Below are 20986 nucleotides of genomic sequence, written 5' to 3' on the forward strand. Positions count from 1 at the left end.
ATTAGTATATATCTAACCTAATTTCCATTCAATGTGTAAAAGATATCGGCTTCTGTGTCAGAATTCAACACTTTTTAGCCAAAATATAAAATGAATGGTTTTATCACTGAAATAGTGTCCTGAATATATCAACAATTACACGGTTTTACTACATATCTTATTGTGAGCAACACGCGCACCTGCCTAGCATCAATTTAGCTTAAATGAAAATTTCACAACACCTGAATATTCATTGAGTATTCATTTAGGAAAAAGACTTTTCTTCTCATGATTATGAAATCAATTCCCTTCATAAGTATGCAATGAAAGGTACAAAGAGATCGCTTTTTCAGTAAAGAAGTATTAGAAAATGGACGTAATGCTTGTCGAAATTAAGACTTGACCTGATGTATATATTTTTAACAATTTCCGTATAAATATTGTTTGAGTTAGACATTCTGCCATCAGATATATTTTAATCGCATTTGAATTGACTTTATTATCGAAAAACAATGATAATGAATCATGAAACGTTTTGACAAAGTCGCACCTGGTCAATTAATATTCATAATAGTTTTGTCTATAAAAACGACACAAACCAATACAATGAACAAGACAATTCCTTTAAACAGTAGTATGTGTGCCCCTACATTTGATAAAATGTACAAATCATTTTCATTAATATTATCCGTTTTACTTCTAAGTTGGAATTAAATCGCTGTTTATTAACCTGTTCATATGTAACTGCAATATTTGTCCCAACGTATTGAATATTGCACATCACGTGAACTAAAGCACATGTTGCAGTAATGGCTACGTGTGATCTTCCAACACTTGTGTAGGGGCTTAAAATGTGGTATAGTACACTTACTGAGTCAATTTCCCATGTAGATATTATTCAAACAATCAAAAGCTTTCAAAGAATAAAAACGGATACCTTATATCCACACATGATATGGTGTTGAACATGGATATATGTAGATACTGAAATCAGTTTCATTAAAAAATATCTGAACGATGCGCAAAATATACATCACAATACTATAAGTGCAATCGGAATGGTATGGGCATTGTGTTTACTCTTGTTCAACCGACCTTCACCTCAAAGAAATTGCCTAATATGTGCAACAATGTTGACGTATGACATCACTACCGATGACCGATTTCTCTCAAAATGGCGGCTTCGCTGAGAAGGGTACACGGGATTTTGCGACGACTTTTTGCTTGATTCAGGGATCTTTTGTATATAAATGTGAGATGTAAGTAATCAGAATTATTCTGACTATTTGTGTATTGTGATATGTTCTTATCGTTTACATTGTAAATGACGGAACAAGCCAGAAATGCCGATAAGTACCGTTGTCGTTCTGCGTGATTTTGCGTCAGTCATGGCGTCACGCTGCACTGAAAGTTTGACAGTTTCTTATGAATTACCAAATTATTTCATTGTATCTATTTTCAATTTGCTATTTTTTGCCACGATACTCTTCCCCTGAATATACTAAGCGTATTGAGCCATTGTAAGCAATGATTAGAGGGCTGGATGTTGGGAAATTTCCGAAAATGCTACGCAGTGTAAAATTGGAATTTTTCTTTGTTTACGTTTCAGTCAAGCGCTGTCTTTCGAGCACAGCGTTCGTTTTCATGCTAAATATATTTCGTTTCGTTTTGTCTAGACAGTTGGTATTGGTGACAAAGACCATTTGTAATTTGATTCTAAGATATATGGGGAATTCAATGATGCATTTGTAGCAGCTAACTATGAAGTATACATGATGTAATGGGCTTCTCAATACCGGCCTTCTCGAAACGTGATTTTGTAAACACTATCCAATATGGCGGAAAGCGCACTTCGGCGTTCGTGTAAGTGTATTTTCGAAAACATCCCAACCGATTCTGGGTACATCGGTGACGTTTCAGAATTATCATTCCTGGTTACATGAAAACTTGATATCAGTGATCATTAATATGCTATTTTTGAAATTCATTACTCCCAGTAATTATCCGATTTTCACATTTCAAAACATATTGAAAATAACGCTGTGAATCTCGATTTTGTACAGTTTGAAAAATGGCGACATTTACGATGAAGCCTATTTTGAAAGGCGATTTTCAGCACTTTAGCTTGGTCTGAGATGATAGTGGATGGTATCAATAAACTGGGAATTTTCCGCAGAATTCAAAACTGTGTAGTATTTATATATGCGTGGTATATTTAGAATTTTATTGGACTTCCAAGTGAGGTATGTAGAGGAAGGACATATATGTCCCTGTGGCATCCAGGGGGTTAAGCATCCTTGTATTCCTGGGTGGCCTGTGTGTAGCCTCTCAGTCTCAAGGACCGTATGTCTGACTGAGGCAGGTACTACCAACTGTTCTGTCTTGTAAATCAGCCCATTCTGAAGAGACAGTTCCTCACGGAAAGTCTGATATACTTTCAAGTTCAGTTGCAGTGCTGTCTGACCATCTGGCCATCATCCCTACTGGATTAATTCTATCAACTCACACATCTCATCAACTCCCTGAGTTGCCTGAGATGTCTCCAGGTTGTGTAGTGTGCATTGCCTTAGTCTGATACTGACTGGCTTCATATGCGCGACATATATCCACACACATTTTAAGTGTCAGTTCTCTAGCTCCCAACAATTTTGTCCTTAATTTTTAATATTTCACACCCACCATTATCTAATCCTTTAATAACCCTTCCTCCATCTGACAAAAAATTGCATGTCTTAATCAGCTTTCTTAGGTTAGATATGCAAATGTCGATACTCTCATTTGGTGCCTTTCCCTGTTTATGAAACACATAAGATTCATACGTTTCATTCACTCAGAGAATTTCATTCATTCAGAGAATTTCTGTAGCACTATATCAATATCTGTTTCGTCTCCTGCATTCTCAAATAGCAAGCCATCGTAGAGATCAAGTGCATTGGGGCCTGTGCAATTCAAGAGTGTAGCAGTTCTAAACAGGCCATCTTCCTCCTTCAACTGAGTGACAATTTCATAATCATCCCACGTGCATTGAAATTTTCTCCAGTTAGCTGCCAAGTTACGTTCTAATTCTACTTTGGGTGGTGGAGGTACATTCATGCGTCACCCCCAGCGGTCCTGTTGCCGTCCTTCCTCACCATATTCTTCAGCGATATTTTCATCTTGTGCCTCTGGCATTATGATTTCTGACAAAATCTGTCATTCCACCTTAAAGACTAGTTAGGCACTTCTGACACCATGTTCTGTAACGTTTCCTGTCAGAAACGTGGAGACATCTTCACAGAAAGAAAAGCATGGGAGATCCATGTTTATTCGTGCCAGCCGCCATCACAAAGTTCTGAAAGAATACTGGGATACATGGAATCATTCATTGTAGCCAATCGTAACAGTAAGGGGTGCTGTGCTCGGTAAACTGCATTTTGGCCCAGAAAATAAATCTAATGAAATTCAACTCATCCAAAACATCAATGGTATTTTTGTTATTGATTATCAATACACTAAATGTAAGCATGTTAAATGATTGTCAAAAGTTATTCAACCCATTTATGACTTTCTAATGTTCGCAAACAGCAGTACGCAGATTATTTTTTTTTTAGGAAAAGATATCACTGCAAAAGAGCGTCATAAGTCATGCCCCCGGATGCTTCCGATCTTCAGACATAAACAACCTCCAGGGACATGACTTATGACACTCTTTTGTAGTGACGATCAATTCCTTAAAAAATATTCTATAGCTCCGACAACACCTCATACCTAAACACATGCAACACGGGTGGTCAAAGATGGATAATTATAAAACTAAAAAACAAAACTCACTGAGACGGGTGCACTTTCCAGTGATGCCATATTTTGATGTTTGAGTTTCAGGACACGACTGACAAATCACAGAAAGGAGCCGAGAAATCTCCAACGATGGACGAGTGTGTTTCATGTATTACCGATTGTTTCCAATAGGGGTGTTGTGTTTATGTTGTTACAGCTAAACTATCAATATTGCTGCAATTGTTTTGCGAGTGGACTGCGTTTGTTTACATTTGAGATGCAATTCCTTCAAATTTGCCATAATTCCTACCATTACTTAGACGGGCCTGATCTTTGTCAACCAGAAGTTACTCTGACGTCACTGCACCATAGTGCATCTATAAAACAAGACTCATTTAAACTCATATTTGCAACTAACTAAGACATGTGTTGGAGTAAATACAAGCCAATGCAATCCGTATTTATTGCAAATTTTAGAAAATTTTGCAAATGCGCTTTTATGACATTTGTGTTTAGTGTAGATGACATAATTGTATACAAGATGGCTGCTAAGCAAGAGTCGTGGCCAATGTTTTCATCGTTTTCATTTTGGAAACAAATACCTCATTACGTCCACCCAAGTGAATAACATTAATAATAATGTGAAGTCTTATAATGCGCTAATCTCCATGCAACAAAGCATGCTCAAAGTGCTAACACACTGATCTTCATTATTACCCCAGATAACCAAGCTGCGCTAGAAGGTTATAGTCAAATGACTGTATCTCACCAGGTACCCTTTTTCTGCTGGGTGAACAGAGGCAATTTTTTTGACAAACTCACTTTGTGGGTGAGACCACATGTGCTTTGTTGTGGGGCAGGACTGATATCCTGGAAACTCTCAGGAGTCAAACTACCAAACACATGGCCACCCATCTAAGCTCAACGGTGCTAAACTTCAACGAATTTGTGACCTGAGCACCACTCGCCACCACATTCTGGCAACTGTATCAAGTAGTCTATGAACATTTTTTAATACAGTTTAAGTGTCACTGGTGTTATCATCAGTCATCGACATCTTACCCTAGGGTGGAACTTCACACATCACACTTATCATTAAACATATTTTTGTCCCTCACCGCACATTTAGCACGAAGCAGTTGATATAGTATTAGGCTCCGTCCATCCGTCCAAACGTACATCTGTACGTACAGACTGGAATATGCTTTTGTTAAGAACCATTGACTAGATTCTTTTCATATTTAGCATTTTACCTTATATCTCAAGAACCGTTCACTGGATTTTCATCATATTCAACACCAAGTTTATCTAGGGAAGGTGCACGGCCCAGTTGATTTTGGTGACCTTCAATTAATTTTCAAGGTCATGGGAACTCTGTTTTTTAGGAGTTTCATACACTGGTCAAGGTGTAAATGACTCTTCAAAATATTTTTGTGTTAGAACAACTGAAGTGCAAAATATCAAGAGAGTTTGAGAGTAATTGTTTTTGTTGACATTTTACTTCATCTTAAAGTATGACCTTCACTTTTATTTCTTTTTATGTTGGATTTGATAATATGGGGGGATTATGTCACTTTACTGACAATGCTTGTTTCCATTCAGTACAATCAACTAGTTTGGGCGGTCGAGGTATGTTCATGCTTTGCCCCCTGTGGTCGGGTTGCCATCCTTCCTCACCATATGCTTCACTGATATTTTCGTCTGACCTCGAAAGAAGTAGACGTTTTTGTTTGTAAAAACATGTCACATATTGAATGGAAAGAGTTCCTTCTGTTCCTCCTTATTCTTTCTTCCATAGAATAACAGAGCTAACATTAAGTGGTTCAACGCTTATTGTACTTAACTTTTGGGCTTTTAGTTGTTTTTGTGAGTCTTCTAGTAAGTGTTGTGTTAAGTTTTGTTAAATATTAAAATATTTGGGATGGGGAACAGGAGGAACTCGTACCTATTGAACATCCACATTATGGTTGAGTAAAGCGCAATCATTATGAATTACTTACACCTATACAATGCTGCAAGCTACATTTGCATCCAGTTGGAATAAGAGTAAGAAAATGGTTTGAAAAACGATACAGTACAATACATCATAACACAACCATACATGTCCAAACACATCATACCACAACTGTACAAGTCCAAGCACATCAGAACACAACTATACATATCCAAGCACATCATTACACAACAATACATGTCCAAACACATCATAAAACAACAATACATGTCCAAGCACATCATAACACAACAATACATGTCCAAGCACATCATAAAACAACTATACATATCCAAGCACATCATTACACAACAATACATGTCCAAGCACATCATAACACAACAATACATGTCCAAGCACATCATATCACAACAATACATGTCCAAGCACATCATAACACAACAATACATGTCCAAGCACGTCATTACACAACAATACATGTCCAAGCACATCATTACACAACAATACATGTCCAAGCACATCATAACACAACAATACATATCCAAGCACATCATTACACAACAATACATGTCCAAGCACATCATAACACAACAATACATGTCCAAGCACATCATAACACAACAATACATGTCCAAGCACATCATAACACAACAATACATGTCCAAGCACATCATTACACAACAATACATGTCCAAGCACATCATAACACAACAATACATGTCCAAGCATGTGTCATGTTGTTTAAGCCACTGAGAGATATGTGCAGGTAAGCACCTGAAGTTTTTGAGAGGATAAAAGCTTGAGTGATGAGAAGGAGTCATTACTACATTCTTGGGATGAATATAGAACAATATCATTGATGTCAACTTCTTTGTTGTATGCACAATGTTTCTTCAAGGGCTTTTCCTTGAACCTTTGTCGTGCATATAACAAAGAAGTTGATGTTAATAATATTTTACCGTTTGATGAGTGAATGAGTGACAGGTTTAACCCCACTTTTAGCAATATTTCACTCATTTCCAGCAGTAGCATGGCAGGGGGACACCAGCGATGAGGTTTCACACATTGTACCCATGTTGGGAATTGAACCTGTGTCTTTGGCATCACAAGAGAAGCTTTAAGTTAAACCATTAGCTACCCTATTGCCCCATATCACAATCTCTTACAAGTCATTACTAGATAAGTGGTGGTTGTTTTCCAGATGATGAAGGTGAAATGGCTGATAGCAAGCGACGGAGACATGGAGTACTTAAAATGTATTATGGGATTGATGAGGAGAAGCCAGGAACAACAACTGTGGATCCATGTGACATCGATGGAGCCCACTTCAAGCCTGATATATACTTGTCAACGCTGATCAAGAAGAGCTCTCTAACAGAGTTGATGGACAGGGAGAATGAAATGGTGCGTCAGATCCGTGCTCTGGACAGCGACATGCAGACTTTGGTGTATGAGAACTACAACAAGTTCATCAGTGCTACAGACACCATTCGCAAAGTAAGAAGTGACCTAATGTTGTGATGATCTGAAGCATGTGAAAGAGGAGTTGAATTCCCCAGCACAGTATAGGAAAAGGTGTATCATAATCATCAGCAGTGAAAGATGATACAATTAACTGAGTGTAGTTAACTAGAGATGAATATACATGTAGTTCTTTGGTTTTGATCAGGGAAAATGGATTGATTTCATTTGCAAAACTGAAATACCATAAATGTGCCTTTGCTGATACTTCAGCTGTTTCATCTCCCAGATGCATTTTGATCTGCAATCTGGAAATATCTAAGGGATAGGGTTTCATCCAGTCATGGAACAGGTAGATCAAATCAACTGGGGAGTAGCCTAAAGACCTAAGTTACATGGTACAAGGTGATACAAGGCCTAAAGTTAAGTATTCATTTTGTTTTTCTGACTATAGGTAAAGAACCCTTTTATATGTTGCTGTTTATATGTCATTTCTGTGCTGCATTTCTTGACTCTTGCTGGAACCCGAGAAGAAGGACTGATTTTCAGTAACCCATGCTCGCTGACTTAGTTGACATACATCATCATATCCAGATTGCGTAAATCAGTGCTCATGCTGTTGATCACTGGATTGTCTGGTCCAGAGTCAGTTATTTACAGACCCCTGCCATATAACTGGAATCTCTCTGAGTGTGGAATCTCTCTGAGTAAAACTGAACATATATGTAGTAGAGAAGTTATTAGCATTGTTAACACCACTTACTGTGTTTTTAGAAGCACATTAAGTGTGTTCAACTCCGTGCTTCATGTGAATTGTGGTGTTCTAGATGAAAAATGACTTCAAGAAGATGGAGGATGAGATGGATCACCTAGCAACCAACATGTCTGCTATCACAGAGTTCAGTGCCAACATCAGCAACACTCTCCAAGACCGGCGCCAACAGATCACCAAACTGGCAGGAGTTCACTCTCTGCTCAAGAAGGTAAGTTGTTGTACTGCTTGGTAAGTTTATAGCATATGATTTGGAATCTTTTCCATTTCTTTCAATACCATTTAGTAATTAAGATGGCTGTGCCATCAGCTGAGTACAGTTGTAATGTTTCCTACTCAAAAGTGCTATGCGAAGATCTGGGTTCAAACCCGTCTTAAGCAACCCATGCTCGTCAAAAAAATCATCTAATAAGATGGACACTCACTGCCATCATTCCCCATCAGTGTAGATCAATGCTCTTACTGTCAATAATGACATTATATGGTCTGGACAAGATTATTTACAGACTGCCTTTATATAGCAGTGTCATGTTTGCACATTGCAGACAGAGAGGATATTGTGTATCTGATACGCATGTCATTATCATAGCATTTTACATCAAATCCTTGAGGAACCGTTTGACTTTCATGCATAATTTACAAAGACTTTGTGTGAATATGAAATAGTTCCCACTTGATGATTGAGGACTGGCGTGGATAACAACATACTATGTTATACATTCTTGTGCCTCCAATTGTCCTTATGGTTTCAGCTTCAGTTCCTGTTTGAACTGCCAGCACGTCTGAAGAAGTGCATTGAGCTCAAGGCATACAGTCAGGCTGTTAGGTAAGAATTGCAATCCGTGTTAAAAAGAGAGCACAGTTTGACGTTTCCCCTGTGGAGTACAGGCATGCACCTGACATCACCTTTTGAGTACAGGTGTGCACTTGACATCACCTGTTGAGTACAGTTGTGCACCTGACAGGAGCGGGTAGAGAGTGCTTATGCCCCTTATTTTTAGCTTAGTAGAGACAGACAGGCCCAGTTGAGTAGTGGCTGGCATCCCCATGTTGCAGGTACTACACAAAGGCCAAGCGTGTGCTGCATCAATACCAGCACATGCCCAGCTTCCAGGGCATCAACAGGGACTGCAACGCCATCATCGAGGAGCTCAGCAATAAGCTTCGCGAGCAGTTTAAAGACAAAGATGTAAGTGCTGAAGTAGAGAAATACTGATTTTTTACAAGTTTTTAATCTGTATAAGTAGCTTGAAAATGCTTAAATTTACAACCACATTCTTTTGATATGAGACTGAAAAGGTTGTTGCATTTGACCCTGCTGATACTTTGAAGCAGGTGCTGGAGTTTCCTTTTCAGAACATATTACCTTGAGCGTTGTTTGTCTATGTTGACTTGAACACCTGTAGGGCAGACAAGTTGATATTTGTTTCACCTTGAACAACAGCTGTATATCCTCATGGTTGTTGTCGCTGTTGCAGTCCACGCCAAAGCAGCTTGCAGAGTGTGTGGACCTCTTGTTGCAGCTGGAGGAGCCAGCTGAACAGCTGTGTGAGGAGTTCTTGTCTCAGTGAGTCTACTGTTTAGCTGTCACCAACCCTCCCCAAAGCTAAGTCTATTAATCATGGACCTGTGAAGATCCAGGGTAGAGTAGGTCTTCAGTAACCCATGCTTGCCACTAAAGGCAACTATGCTTGTCATAAGGAGCAACTGACAGGATCAAGTGGTCAGATTCGCTGACTTGGTTGACACATGTCATTGATTGTTGCTCATGCTGTTGATCGGATTGTCTGGTTCAAACTCTATTGTTTTCAGACCACCACCATATAACTGGAATATTTTTGTGATGTGAAACTAAACTTACTCACTTTTAATCTTGGTCTAAGGGCAAAAGAAGTCAAACCAAACTGTTGATACTGAATCAAGTTCTCCTGAAGACTATATAGAGTTTTGGTACACAACATAATGTCATCATCATGTACTTTTTGATCCAGACATTTGATAAGAGATTAAAATAGGTTTTGTACCGACTACAGACTTACCATAGTTCATTTACAAACTGACTTATCTTTAGTTTTGAGCTGTGTGTATAGAAATGGAACTTGTTGCATTTCAGAGGGTATTCATTTTATGTTTCTGTGTAACCAAATTTCCAGCGCAAGGCAGAAAATAGATGAAGATTTGAATGAACTGAATCGCCAAATCAAGCTTCAGGCAGGGGAGACAACTCCAAGCGATGATCAGCGACCAGCCCAGGCTTATCTCAACACTCCCATGGTTAGTTCTGTCTCATTGCTTTTGTTCATTGTCATCACTGTCATCAATAAGTATAATAAGGTTATTTCCAAAGACTCTCATAATTTCAAAATGGTACAGTTGGAGAACAATTGTTGTGTGTGCCCTTTGTTCACTGAAAGATTGTGACATCTACATAGTCCTGCAGAGTGTTCATGCTTCACTTGGATAACTTACATGAACAGTTAATGTTCACACAGGTTCCTTACCAACTTATATGTCCCCATCACATTTTAAATAAGCTTTGATATTAGTTGAATTATTAGCTTATTGCCAAAAAGAATCCACCAATGTGTACTAACACAAAATTAGGAAGAGATTAAAGACATTTTAGAAAATATTATGAAATGGTTTGCTTCATGAATACAAATGTGTCTCATTTCATCTTGATCCGCTTCCTCTTCTGTGCAACATAGGTGTAGAGTCTGCTGTAACTTTGCAAGTTAAACTGAGGCTTTAATGTGTTGTAGTTCAGATTACCTTCCCATCTGATGGAATGTTTTCATGTTATTCATAACACAGGATGACTGAGAACTTCACTGTTTTTCTGTGATGTTTACTGTGATTCCTGTGATATTTACTGTGTTTTTCTTTGATGTTCATTCAGGATGTTCTGGAGTTCGTGGACTCAGGCTGTAACGGCTTCCTCAGCAACATGTGTCTGGTTATAGCTTCCTACAATGATATGTTCCTCAACAGACAGGGTGAAAAGTAGGTAGCTGCACAGTGTTGATGATAAGTTTTTATAGAGACTAAGACACGATCATTTGTTGAAATAGGTTGTCTTTAAGTTTGACTGACCTTTGAGACCTATGCTTTAAGGGTGAAGCCCTATATTGCTAGCTTCCAGTATTGCATTGGAGTCAAGACCTGTCCCTTTTTATAGTCTACTGTGGTCTGGGCCAGTATATTAGGCTAATGGTTACAGCATTCACTCAAAACCCTGAAGACCATGGTTTGATTCTCCACTTGAATACAATGTGTGAATGCCATGTCTTCTTTCCCTCACCGTGTTATTGCTGCAATATTGCTGGAATATTGGTTAAGGCAGTGGAAAACTGAACTAACTCTCTCACTCTCCTGTGGTGAAGACCTGTCCATACCAAAAGTATACTGGGGTCCAGACCTGCAACCACCTGTAGTCCCTTGATGTAAAGCCCTGTACCCACCAATTGTGTCCTGTCCCCACCAATAGTCCCATGGGGTCAAGAACTGTCTCCACCAGTAGTCACCTGGGGTCAAGACCTGTACCCACCAATAGTCCCCTAGGGTCAAGACCTGTCCCTACCAGTAGTCCCGGGGGTCAAGACATGTCCCTGATAATAGTCCCAGGGGTCAAGACTTGTCCCCGCTAATAGTCCCCAGAGGTCAAGACCTGTCTCTACCAATATTCCCCTAGGGTCAAGACCTGTACCCACCAATAGTCCCTGGTGGTCAAGGCTTGTCCCTACCAATAAGGCCCTGGGGTCAGGACCCGTATTTGCTTATAGTCCCATGGGGTCAAGACATGTCCCTAACAATAGTCCCTGGCAGACAAGTCTTGTCTCTGCCTATAGTCCCAATGGTCAAGACATGTCCCTACCAATGGTCGCCGGCGGATAAGACTTGTCTCTGCCAATAGTCCCTGGGGTCAAGAGCAATAGTGCCCTTGGGTCAAGACCTGTCCCCACCAGTAGTCCCCTGGGGTCAATACTTGTACCCACTGTTGGTGTCCTGGGTCATGGCTTTACTGCCTGTAGTCTCATGCAGATTGTTGCCAAATATTTATTAACATGAACTCTGTAATGCCTGTTTGGTACGAAAGAATGAAAGAATATGTTTGTAAAATATTAGCAGATGATGTTGACTCTTCAGTGAAGTTATTAATAACGTTCACATTTCGTCACCAACAGTGAGAACTTCGACACAATTGCCCTAAAGAAGCTGGTGAACTTTGTCAATGAGCTGATGGAACAGTATTTTGCATATGTTCAGAACAGAGTGCAGCTTGAGGTATGTGTTGAGTGATTAGTTCAGATATCGTTAAGTTAAGCATTTTGTAACAATTACATAGATGTTGCCTAAGCCAATAAATATGAGACATATGCCTTTATGTCAAACATCCGGGTTCTTCAATAACCCATGCTAGTCTTGAGAGGCAACTAACCAAATCGGAGGGTCAGGCTCACTAACTTAATTGACATGTCATTGTATCTCATTTGCATAGATTGATGCTAATGCTGTTGACCACTGGATTGTCTGGTTCCGACTTGATTGTTTACAGACAGCTACCATATAGCTGAAATATTGCTGATTGATTTGTAAAATATCAAACCAAACCAAATCTTTTATGTGGGCTAGTTAGTAAAGGTTCTAAATAGATTGTGTGTCATCACACCAATGAATTATGGCTCATAATATTGGTTTGTATATATGGTCTATAATTTGCAATCACATTACTGTAATATTGTACAGTGTGACTTTAAGTAACAAACTTTACATATATATAGATGTTGCACTTGGAGCCCACTTGTTACATTGTGAGCTTATTTGTTCTTGTTCATGTTACACTGCAAGAAGAGACAGTGCATGTACTGTTATACAGATGTTCATATTTCATCAATACAGAAAGAGACTGGAGACAACACCATCCTCGTCCGAGCCCTTGACCGATTTCACCGCAGACTTCAAGCCATGAACAAGCTTTTGCCAGACACTGACTTCTCAAGGTGAGAGTTACCTCCCTTTGTCCATGTCCCTGGATGCTACTTGGCATAGTCAATAGATTATTTTCCAATGACTTCATGCATGTTTCCTGATAATATAGGCACTTGCAATATTTGTATATTAATTTATACCATAAATAGCTTTAAGACCATTGCATTTTATCTGCAAAACTTATCAAGCCCTTCTTACTGAAGAACAGTTATACATGCCTTGCATCAAGGACTAAATATACCCCACCCCTTCTTTTTCTTACAAATTATACTAAGCTGTTCCAAGAATACCTTTCTATTTATTCCTTTAAGATCATGAACTAGCACCTGTTGATGTTGCAGAGAACAATTACAGAGAAAATTACACAAGATCTTATACCATAATGCCCCACCTTCTGAAAAACAGTCGGTTCATCCCTCCCTATTGTGACAATTCAGTATGGTGTGAATAATCTACTTGATAAGAAGCCAACAAGACCCCATGTTACGGTTACTGGGTGATATATTCTGATGTATTACTTCTGTGGACGATGTTATATGACTGTTCTGTATTGTCATCTCCAGGGCAGGGACGGAGATTGTGTCTCGGGCTGCCAAGGACAGGGTCGCACACTATCTGCAAGCTCTCAAACAACACTTCTCAGGTACAGACCTTCATGATAGGAATACAATGTCTTATTGTTAATGTTTGGTACACCATTAATATCAATACCAATAATCATTAAAACTGGGGCAAACTGTCCAAATGTTGATTTGGGAATAGTAGTCCTATTGTTGAAAAAAAGAATACCAGTGTTAGGGCATAGCTGGGAATACCAGTAATTTGGCTACAGCATCCATTAGGGAAACTGTGAATACCAGTGATGGTGGCTGCAGGGAGTTAGTGTTGATATCCTATTTTGGAACACTACAACTCAACTGAAATAATTCCCTGATCCAGAGTGGTAGAGAGTTGCACCTTGTCATCCTGTGATGTCTCCTTCCAGATTGTCTGACTGACATTCGCCAGAGTCTGGCAGCACCCCGTCTGGTGGGGAAGCAAGATGGCAGCACCAACCTGTCTGAGTTGCTTGGAAACATGCAGTCATCAATCGTTGACCAAATGAAGTCTGTGCTAGCTAATCTACAGGTAGGTCGGCTTCTTTTTGCTGTACATGTACTAAGCCAGGCACACCTGTATGATCATTGTACTCAGAGAGTGATGTTGCTTTTGATTTGGTGTTCCTGCTCAAAACATATTAGGACTAATATGAGACATAAAATTTATGTGCCCAAATGCCCACCCCTTGCTTCAAATGCATCTTGAAATCTGATGGGTAGGCTTACCTTATGAATTTATCTACCTAATCAGCAAGAATCTTGACTTCAAATACCTTAATATGATACGGGGTAGTGGTACTTTGCACAGACTGCATATCTCATGCTGTTGATCACAGTATTGTCTGGTGATAGATTATTTACAGACAACTGCAATATCACTCTAATGTTTCTGTGTCTGGCGTTAACCAGCCAATTAACCACAAATATATGCAGACTGAAACTGAATGGCAGGAAATAAAACCATTTGAAATATTTCCACCTGAGATTGATCTGAGGCACAAAGAGTGGCCAGGCAGATTCTGATGGAGTCCAATTCCAGTTCATCCAAATGTTGAGTTTGTCAGTACCTGATTCTTTCAAGGAAGAGTTGCATCACTTCAGTATTCCATCACACAATGTCCTGAAGTAGTTACACCCACCTCAGTCATCATAAGTGCTGTGACATTATGTGTATGCTTTGGACTGCCTGACAGACTGTCAGAGGTTTGAAGAGTGAGTGAGTGAGTTTTACGCCACAGTTAGCAATATTCCATATGGCAGCGGTCTGTAAATAATCAAGGCTGAACCAAACAAACCAGTGATCAATAGCATGAGCATCAATCGATGACATATGTCAACCAAGTCAGCAAGTCTGACCACCCGATCCCATTAGTTGCCTCTTACAACAAGCATGGGTCGTCTTTTATAGCCTTATATCGGATGTTTGGATTGGGGGCTGGGGTTTCTGTCAAAATGTTGCCCATCATTTCTACGTAAACATAACCATGAAATACCATCTTCAGCATCGATACAACGCTATACAGACCACAGGTGACCTTCCCCAGGGCAGTCGTTTTAGGGTCACCACCCCTCAACAAGATTGACACATTACCTGTCAACAGAAGCGAAATCTGTCGTTGTCAACCCCTTTATGATCAGTCTTGGTAGTCAGTGAAATGTTTTCACTCAATTTTTTGTCTGACCCTATTTGTATTTCTTGTAATTTTTTGTATTATTTCTTTTTATTTTTGAAACTTACAGACATATATTCTTTATGCTTGACTTGCGTTATGTGAATATTTAAATATGTGATTATTCATATCCTTCCAACGTGACCCAAATGACAGGCATAAGGTGTTTCCTAAATGTGCTAACAAAGTTCCATCACAAGAAAATTTGAAATCAACCCCTTGAAAGAACCAGTTGAGTTGAGCCTGACTGTTAGACATAACAGTAAAATATGATTGTTCGTTGAATCCAGATCTTCCTTGCTTGTTTCTTTCTTGTCACACTTCCATACCAGTGTCATAAACACCTCAAACATTACACTTCCACAGTTGCTTGTATCTGGAACACCATACAGTTATTGTGAAATGAAGTATTGGTGATGGTGTGTGGTTTCTCTCCATCAGAAAATGATTGCTTGTTTAAAGAAGACCATGATAGGATGTGCCCCTGATTCACAGGTTATATGACTGATCTGCATATAGGTGACATGGTAGTAGGTATGGCTGACATTTATCAAGTATTTAATATGTAGCTGTGTGTAATACTCCACTCGACACATGAATTTTGTTTTCACTCGACACATGAATTTTGTTTTCACTCGACACATGAATTTTGTTTTCACTCGACACATGAATTTTGTTTTCACTCGACACATGAATTTTGTTTTCACTCGACACATGAATTTTGTTTTCACTCGACACATGAATTTTGTTTTCGTGGATTGATGAATTCTCATGAATACCTCTTTCACTCACTTGTGGTTTTATTCTTCCTTTGCCACTCTGTCTCTCACTCTACTGTGTTAGTTGGTTCAACAAGGACTGGCTGGCTCAGAGTCAGTATACTGTGTCTGAATGGGGTATACATGCTTAACTGTGGCATGGTATCTCAGTGAGCTAGCACAATAAAACAAGTTTATATTGAGGCTAGTACAAGCAGTCACACATACACACACATGCACATCCTTATATGAGCAAAATATTCTCAAGTACGACATTAAGCCCTATTTCACCTCACTCCCTTTTCTCGTATTTTGAAAGACTGTTCAGAAAAAAGATACCCACTTTTGAATTATGTTTGTTTCGCCTTTAATACAACTTCAGAAAGTGAAGTCATCCTCATGTCAGTAGTCATTATTTTGCCATCTCAGTTGAGGATCCCATGAATAGCAGACAAGCTGTCATGCTGAATCTGAAATGTGAAACTATCTTTATGAGAGTGAATCATCAGTCTTGTTTGCAGGGAAGAACGGGAACAGCTGGTTCTTCTATCATTCCATTGTTTAATTCACGCTTTCACTGAAGACTGAAAGATGGAGTAAAGTTTTTACCACATGTCAGCATAATTACGAATTAGAATCACATCTTTGTTTATGCTCATCAGTTTTCTAATGACTTTTCACGTCAATTTTGCATTTTAAGAATTCAATAATATTTCATTGACTTTTTAATTGTTTTCCAGTGAACAATATATTCCATCAGGACCTAGATATTCCAGTCACACAATAGCTAAAACAATTTTGCATTATGGGCATGTGTTGCTGAAGACCAGAATATTGACAGTTTGTATTAACTGTGTGTTACCTGATGACAACATGTGTGTATAACATTGTAGCCATTCCAATCATCAGTCTCCAGTTTCAGCAGTAAAAGTAAATATTTCTAAATTAATAACCAGACAAACATATACTGTCAGAACATATTATTGAAAATGCCCGGTTGAGTTTATGTTTAATCAACAAGTTATTGCAACATGCTTCATCACTGTCACCTGACTGGTTTGTCAGTTACACCTGTCACATCGTCATGGTGATGCAAATACTGCTGATACCTGCAGTACAGCTGTCCATGTTCCATTTGAGTGATGATCAGTATACATTGTTCCACTTATGCCTTCCATTCTGATACTGTTAGCAGAAATGTGTGTCTTATAGTCTTATGTAGGTAACATTGGCTTTGATAGAGGGCCCTTTACTACCCTGCTGAAATGACTGGTTCTAGTACCCACATATCTATGTCGAGGTCACAGGACATCTGTGAAGAAATGTGCTGGTTGAAAAGGCCTGTTCTTTGTCTCAGGGAACATTTATTTCATTTCTTGGGGCAGGGGGTTACGGAAGATTTTGTTAAATGAATCATTTGTTAAGAAATGTGTCCAAAATGAGTAATTTGTTACGAGGGTAAAAAGAATTAATTGTAAAATTTATGAAAATAATAAATTGATAAAAAATATGTGATTTAGTTAAATGGAAGAGATTTTTTGTGTAGCTAAGTTAATAAATGGATTATTGGACGCTGAAAAAATAGATTGTTCCAGAAACATTTTTGCAGGCTACAGCAGTATAAGTACAATCGTTGTGATTGTCATTACACATAGGGTTGTGTACTGCCAACATTTTGATGTGCTTCACCAAATTGATATTCAAAGAAAGTGGACCAGATAAAATACAACAGTTTGTAATATTTGTCAGTTACATTGTAGACACAGTTTACTGTATTATGAAATCTCTCATAATCAGTTACTGCATTATGGATACAGATGTTGCATAACAAAACCGACAATGGGTCTACTTTGGCACTGGATATCACAATGCTTACCTGGAATTGTATCAAAAATTCTGAATTTCGTATTGTATCAATACTTGTGATATATTGATAGGCTAACAGTTAATATCTGTTGGTGCCATGTGTTCTGTGCATATAGAAGGATATTAAGTCACAGTATTAGTGCAAGGAGAGATTATATTTCTTTATGCATGGATGACGATCCTTGGCTGCTACATGTACTTTCCAACCTCCATATATGGATGTGTGGTAAGCGATCAGGAATATTGATGTTTGTTGTCAGTTTACCATGTAAACTTACAGTTTAGGCTGGTTTTATTGCTTGGGTGGTCCGTGTCTTGTGTGTCAATATACGCATAAGCATTGTTTGTTGGTTATGCTCTCTGTCACTGGATTGTTTGGTCTTGATTTCATTATTATCATTCTCTAGCTAGAATATTGCCTAGTGGCAGTGATTGGCAGATGAGTGACAAACAGAGCAAGATACAGTCAAAGCTGTGGCACCAGCTTCAGGCATTTCAGCATCAGTTTCCTGGCTTAGTTTAGTTACATTTGGTGTCTTTGGGTTACAATTTTGTCAGTTTGGTTTATGTATGTGTGGTAATATATAGTACTTGTATAAGAGATGTATACACTGGTGGTGTTCCAATGAATTGAAATAATCGAAGACTGGTCACAGTGACCAAATAACCAAGAAATCGATAACATTTTCTCATAGTCAAGCACAAACAATTTTGGAACTACTGTTTTCTTGTGTGAAACTTGACAAAGGAACATATCCAAAAGTTGCCAGGGCCTGAAAATGTGTGTAATTCATAGATTACTCATTTCACGTACTGAAATACCATAACTGAATTTTTCTTTAAGACTAGAAAATTTATGTTCATGATATATTAGTCATCACTTTAAAGCAACAAGATGTATCATTTGATATTGGTTGTGAAATTTGCAAATGCAGTTTGCACATTTTCTAAATATTACGAAAAAGCATACTTATCTGCAGTAACAACCTGAATAAGAAGAGCTGAAACTGACGCTAACCAATTACGTTTTGTAATTGCTCGCTGGCAATGAACCAGTTATCATTTGTGAGATTGCAACTAATTACTAACACTGGTACATACCAGATACGGGTATTTGTGTGTCTGTTGGTATGAAATGGTAGTATTAATGTTATTTCCTGGAAATAGTTTACACCAGTCTGTTAGTATGTTATATGGGTGTATGTGTGTGATTTATGCCCTGGCAGAACATTTCATACACCACAGTATATCTGTCTCTGCAGCACAGCACTTTATTACCCTTTGGATAAACAAGAAAACTTCTAACTAGTCAAAACACTTAAACCATGCTTATATGCATTGAATAGACGACTTTGACAGTTTGAAGCTTTTGACATTGAAATCCAACCAGTCAGACAATTCAGGAAAAGTTCTTATTATCAAAACATTTTGAGAAAATGTGGGTTTTTTTATGTGTGAATGCGAAATAGGTTGGGTTTGAAAGATATTATTTGAGATAGCATGTACCTTAAAACATAGTCTGCAAGTGTTATGTCCCTTTGAATATCAATTCATGATGAGCATCCATGACCTCAGTCATGGCAAAATGCTTAATTGCCATTTCACTTAAAGAAACAAGTGAAAATTGATCCAGAAAACACTAAAATTTGGCACTTAAGAAATATAGGGAGTAATAAATTTGTTAAACAGGTATTGACCGGGTAGTTTTGGATGGTATGACTAACACATTTGAATCGGTATTTCTGCAGCCTCATGCTATACCATCCTCTTCTAGCAAGTTCACCCGTGAAGGTCCCGGGGTAGAATAGGCCTTCAGCAACCCATGCTTGCCATAAAAGGCGACTCAGCTTGTCGTAAGAGGCGACTAACGGGATCGGGTGGTCAGGCTTACTGACTTGGTTGACACATGTCATCGGTTCCCAATTGCGCAGATCGATGCTCATGTTGTTGATCACTGGATTGTCTGGTCCAGACTCGATTATTTACAGACCGCCGCCATATAGCTGGAATATTGCTGAGTGCGGCGTAAAACTAAACTCACTCACTCACTCTAGCAAGTTCATGGCCATGTAACATACCCAACATAGCCCATACCCAAGCAGTCGGGTCTGCTGGTTTGAAATCCATTGTGATGTATTGTCCCTCGTTTAATATCACAAAATTGACAGACAAAAAGACTGAAATATATGAAAATTCTTTTTCAACCACATTTAATTAAGGGCCAAATTATTTGTAAACCCATAAAGAAGAGAAAGAGAAAAATAGGCCTAATTTTGTTTAATGTTTTTCAGTGATGTGCAATGGTGTTTATGAATTTCGATTCTCAGCACCACAACGGTCTTAAAATTGCCTCAGAGCTCATTCTCATTTGAACATGGTAATTGAATATTGTTTAAACAGTTTATAATAGTATTTAGGTGGATTTAGATTGTTGATTCTATCTAAATGGTATTTGGTTGAAATGAACTGTGTGCAATAAACCATACCACCAATGTAATTACACTGTGTGGAAGGCGGCCTGACAGACAATCTATATTTGCCTGGTCACATCTGTACTAGACTGAGTCATTGTGGTCATGTTGCCTTGTCCTGCAGCTGAAGCACAGCAGTGTGTTAGGTAAGATGATGAAGAACCATTGTGTTAATAGAAATTACCACACAGTCTTCATAAAGATATTGCCCTGCAGAGCATTGAGCTACAATCTATATAATCACCTTGCAAGGCCCAGCATTGAGCTACAATGTATTTAACAACCTTGCCAGATGGAGCAATGAGCTACAATTTATATAACCACCTTGCCAGGCACAGCATTGAGCTACAATCTACATAATAACCTTGCCAGATGGAGCATTGAGCTACAATCTGTATAACAACCTTGCTAGGCCCTGCATTGAGCTACAATCTATACAACAATGTTGTTAGACAGAGCATTGAACTACAATCTATATAACCTTGCCAGGTGGAGCAGTGAGCTACAATCTGTATAAAAACCTTACCAGACAGAGCATTGAACAAAAATCTATATAACCTTGCCAGGCAGATCATTGAGCTACTGTCTATAAAACCACCTTGTCAGTTACATATTTATTTTGTTGATTCCCAACCGTTGCCCAGCAGTCACCATTGCATCACAGTTTTCCGATATACCAGACCACGGAAGCGTTATTGCCAAACATCATAT

At 38.6% G+C, this 20986-nt stretch overlaps 1 protein-coding gene across 1 annotated transcript in view; it reads left to right on the forward strand.

Annotated features, from left to right (window-relative positions):
- The window catches only part of LOC137265162 (vacuolar protein sorting-associated protein 51 homolog), a 39905-nt gene that overhangs the window by 3921 nt on the left and 14998 nt on the right, over positions 1 to 20986 (forward strand). Inside the window, exons 2-12 of the mRNA XM_067800487.1 lie at positions 6891 to 7186; positions 7978 to 8133; positions 8675 to 8748; positions 8979 to 9111; positions 9401 to 9489; positions 10076 to 10196; positions 10822 to 10925; positions 12107 to 12206; positions 12822 to 12922; positions 13475 to 13554; positions 13897 to 14039. Coding sequence (XP_067656588.1) covers positions 6891 to 7186; positions 7978 to 8133; positions 8675 to 8748; positions 8979 to 9111; positions 9401 to 9489; positions 10076 to 10196; positions 10822 to 10925; positions 12107 to 12206; positions 12822 to 12922; positions 13475 to 13554; positions 13897 to 14039 — 1397 coding nt within the window. The remainder of the gene's footprint in view (positions 1 to 6890; positions 7187 to 7977; positions 8134 to 8674; positions 8749 to 8978; positions 9112 to 9400; positions 9490 to 10075; positions 10197 to 10821; positions 10926 to 12106; positions 12207 to 12821; positions 12923 to 13474; positions 13555 to 13896; positions 14040 to 20986) is intronic.

Source organism: Haliotis asinina, chromosome 15 (genome assembly GCF_037392515.1).
Source record: "Haliotis asinina isolate JCU_RB_2024 chromosome 15, JCU_Hal_asi_v2, whole genome shotgun sequence".
Taxonomy (NCBI): domain Eukaryota; kingdom Metazoa; phylum Mollusca; class Gastropoda; order Lepetellida; family Haliotidae; genus Haliotis; species Haliotis asinina.